General features: G+C 43.8%; 1 protein-coding gene across 1 annotated transcript in view; it reads right to left on the bottom strand.

Annotated features, from left to right (window-relative positions):
* Positions 1 to 1,612: 1,612 nt before the first annotated feature.
* Positions 1,613 to 2,563, bottom strand: part of LOC108801124 (cytochrome P450 2J6-like) — a 23,269-nt gene continuing 22,318 nt past the window's right edge. The window contains exon 9 of the mRNA XM_018573079.1: positions 1,613 to 1,794. Within this exon, the coding sequence (XP_018428581.1) occupies positions 1,613 to 1,794 (182 nt within the window). The remainder of the gene's footprint in view (positions 1,795 to 2,563) is intronic.

Here is a 2,563-nt window from a genome sequence, read left to right as displayed (position 1 = left end):
CATGCCAAGAATAAAATGTTAAGTTTCCAGTAAGAGTACTCCAGATGCTGTTAATGTGCCAGGGGATATTTTCTCATGCAGTGGAACACTGTTTTCAAATGAGGATCTATTGAAATGAATATAACCAGTTTTCACAGTTATCAATTTTTCCTACAGTGACAGGGCAGCTAAGATGTAGTCCAGGGTATCCTGAAAATGCTGTGCCCATGCCCACCCCAGTCTGACTTCATAGATGATATATAAAAGAACAAAGAAAGCTCCTGCTGCATCATGGGAATAGAACTGTTTTTCTAGGTTTAACATGCCGACAAGTGGGCAAACACTGGTCCTCATTTTTTGTTTCGATTTTTCACACCTTGAAACAGTAAGGGGCCCAAATCCACTCTCTGCTGGACACCATGGTGTTTACAGAACACAGCCCGCATTTTTCATTAATTTTATCATTAATTGTTATTTAAAGGCATTCAGTTTGCTTTGGGACTAATGCACATAGAATGTTTTGAGAATAAGTTCCCGGGTTAAGTACAAATTGTGGTTTGGGAAGTTATTCTTTAAATATATAGCACTTAAAAAATCTATACTTAAACATTAGAACTTATCAGTCGCTAGTATTGTGACTAATAAATTCCTAGAACGGACTTTGCAGTAATTCTGGGTTTGCTTACACCTGATCTATGTGAGCTCCCTTCCCCATCATTAAAAGCCTCTTAGTTAGAAAACAAAGAATAAACCAAAACCTGCAAGGAAACAATTATTAAATATATGAACCTTTTCCCCAGCGTCAGCCTGCAGTGTCTGGGTTAAGGAGACATTAATCTGCTTTCAACAAGATCCCATGAAATGCCGAGTAGCCCACATTTCAGAAGACAGCACTCCTGCACTGTGCTATAGCATCATCTCGTGAGATTAGGGCTACTCAGCATTCCCAGGGATCTTGATGGCAGGAGTGTAATGTTGCCCTCTGAAGTATAGAAGCTGCAAAAAAGATTATTATATTTCCTTTTTTCCTAGAATTTCTATTTTTTTTAACAAAGAGGCTAATAATGATGGGGAAGAGGTTTAGGTTGTACCACGCATTTTACTGCGAGGTCCGCTTTAACTGCTTCACAAACACATTCAGTATAAGTACTAGTACCTACCTCATGCATTGTCACCTCTAGGCCAGGCATCTGTGACAGGCTGTAGGCGTAGAAGTGATACGTTTTGAGCTGAATTGACTTATAGACAAGTGGTGGGACAAAGGCAACTATAAACTGATACCAGGTTGTAAATTCATAGATTAGATTGGGTTAGGGGGTACAGAAGGTGAGCTGTGTTTTTTGTATGTGGACTTGTCTTTTAGGGGCTTTGCAACCTGAATTTACCCTCTTACGCTTTATGCTTACAAGTGGTTGGTGATCAAATAAACAGCGCCTTAGTGAAAGCTTGATAAAAAATGTGTTACTGTTTTAACAGCAGTAATCTCTACACAACACAGTAACTGAGAAGTGTCACTGAGAGAAAAATAGAAACAGTCATGTTTATATTTCACAGCACATTGCGTCTGGTTGCATTTGAAAGGATGTGGTACTCCAATGATTGTTTTGTCCTTCTGGCCTTTAGATGATTAGGTTTAGGTGCGGGGAACCAACCTCATCTTGAAACGCCTAGGAACCTGAGAAATCCCAAATACTGGGGTGAGATCTGGAGGAGACTTGGGGTCCGGCCAGTGGAATTCAAAGTGTGTTAGCATAGTGGTGAAGAAGAGAAAGAGCTCCATACGGGCCAGATTCTCCCCAAGGCAAACTCGTGGACCTGAAAGACAACAAAATGAGCTGTAAAGTTGAAATGTGAGTGACTAGAATAGTGACATGAAAACTGAGCTCGTTGAGGTGAGGGTAAGCTTCTTTGAAAAGCTATGTGTCTCTCCTTAGATATTGTGAAAACAGTAATCTACTGAAAGTAATGCAATGAAGAGAAGAGCTATCCTGTAGAGCAGGCCTCAAAATTTCCACTCGCCCCCTCGCAATTGGCGAGTGAAAATTGCGGGGGGGCAAGTGGAATCTCACCGAGGAGCGCCGCCGGCGAGACCAGAGATGGGACACTACCCGCGGCAATTGCTCGCTTCTGTTCTCTCTTCTCACCGGCCGCTGTAGCTACAGAGCGGCCGATGAGAAGAGAGAACGATCGCCGTGGTGGTAGTGTCCCATCTCTGGTCCGGCGGCGCTCCTCGATGACATCCGCTGTCTTCTGCAGCTTCCTCCGCCCACCTCAGCTGCCAGGCTGGGAGGAAGACTGCAGAGACGGTGAGACCGGCCATCCAGAAAGTTAGCAGGGAAAAGAAGGATCTCTGCACCAACCTCCACCCCCCCCCCAGGAGAAAGAAGAGGCACCTGAATACCTGCATACAAATCACAGGTCTGCATGCTGATATGAAATTATCTTACATTCATTAGTCAAAGCACTGTAAGTCCCTTTTCTTTCTTCCTTACACTGTGCGTCACACTGTCCTCTGCATCACTCTGACCTCTGCGCGTCACTCAGACCTCTGCGCTGTGCGTCACACTGACCCTGCACTTTGCGT

This window comes from Nanorana parkeri, unplaced genomic scaffold (assembly GCF_000935625.1).
Source record: "Nanorana parkeri isolate BGI_ZX_2015 unplaced genomic scaffold, ASM93562v1 scaffold2228, whole genome shotgun sequence".
NCBI classification, from domain to species: domain Eukaryota; kingdom Metazoa; phylum Chordata; class Amphibia; order Anura; family Dicroglossidae; genus Nanorana; species Nanorana parkeri.
The sequence above is the reverse complement of the archived record's forward strand: the minus strand, read 5'-3'. Positions and strand labels throughout refer to the sequence as shown.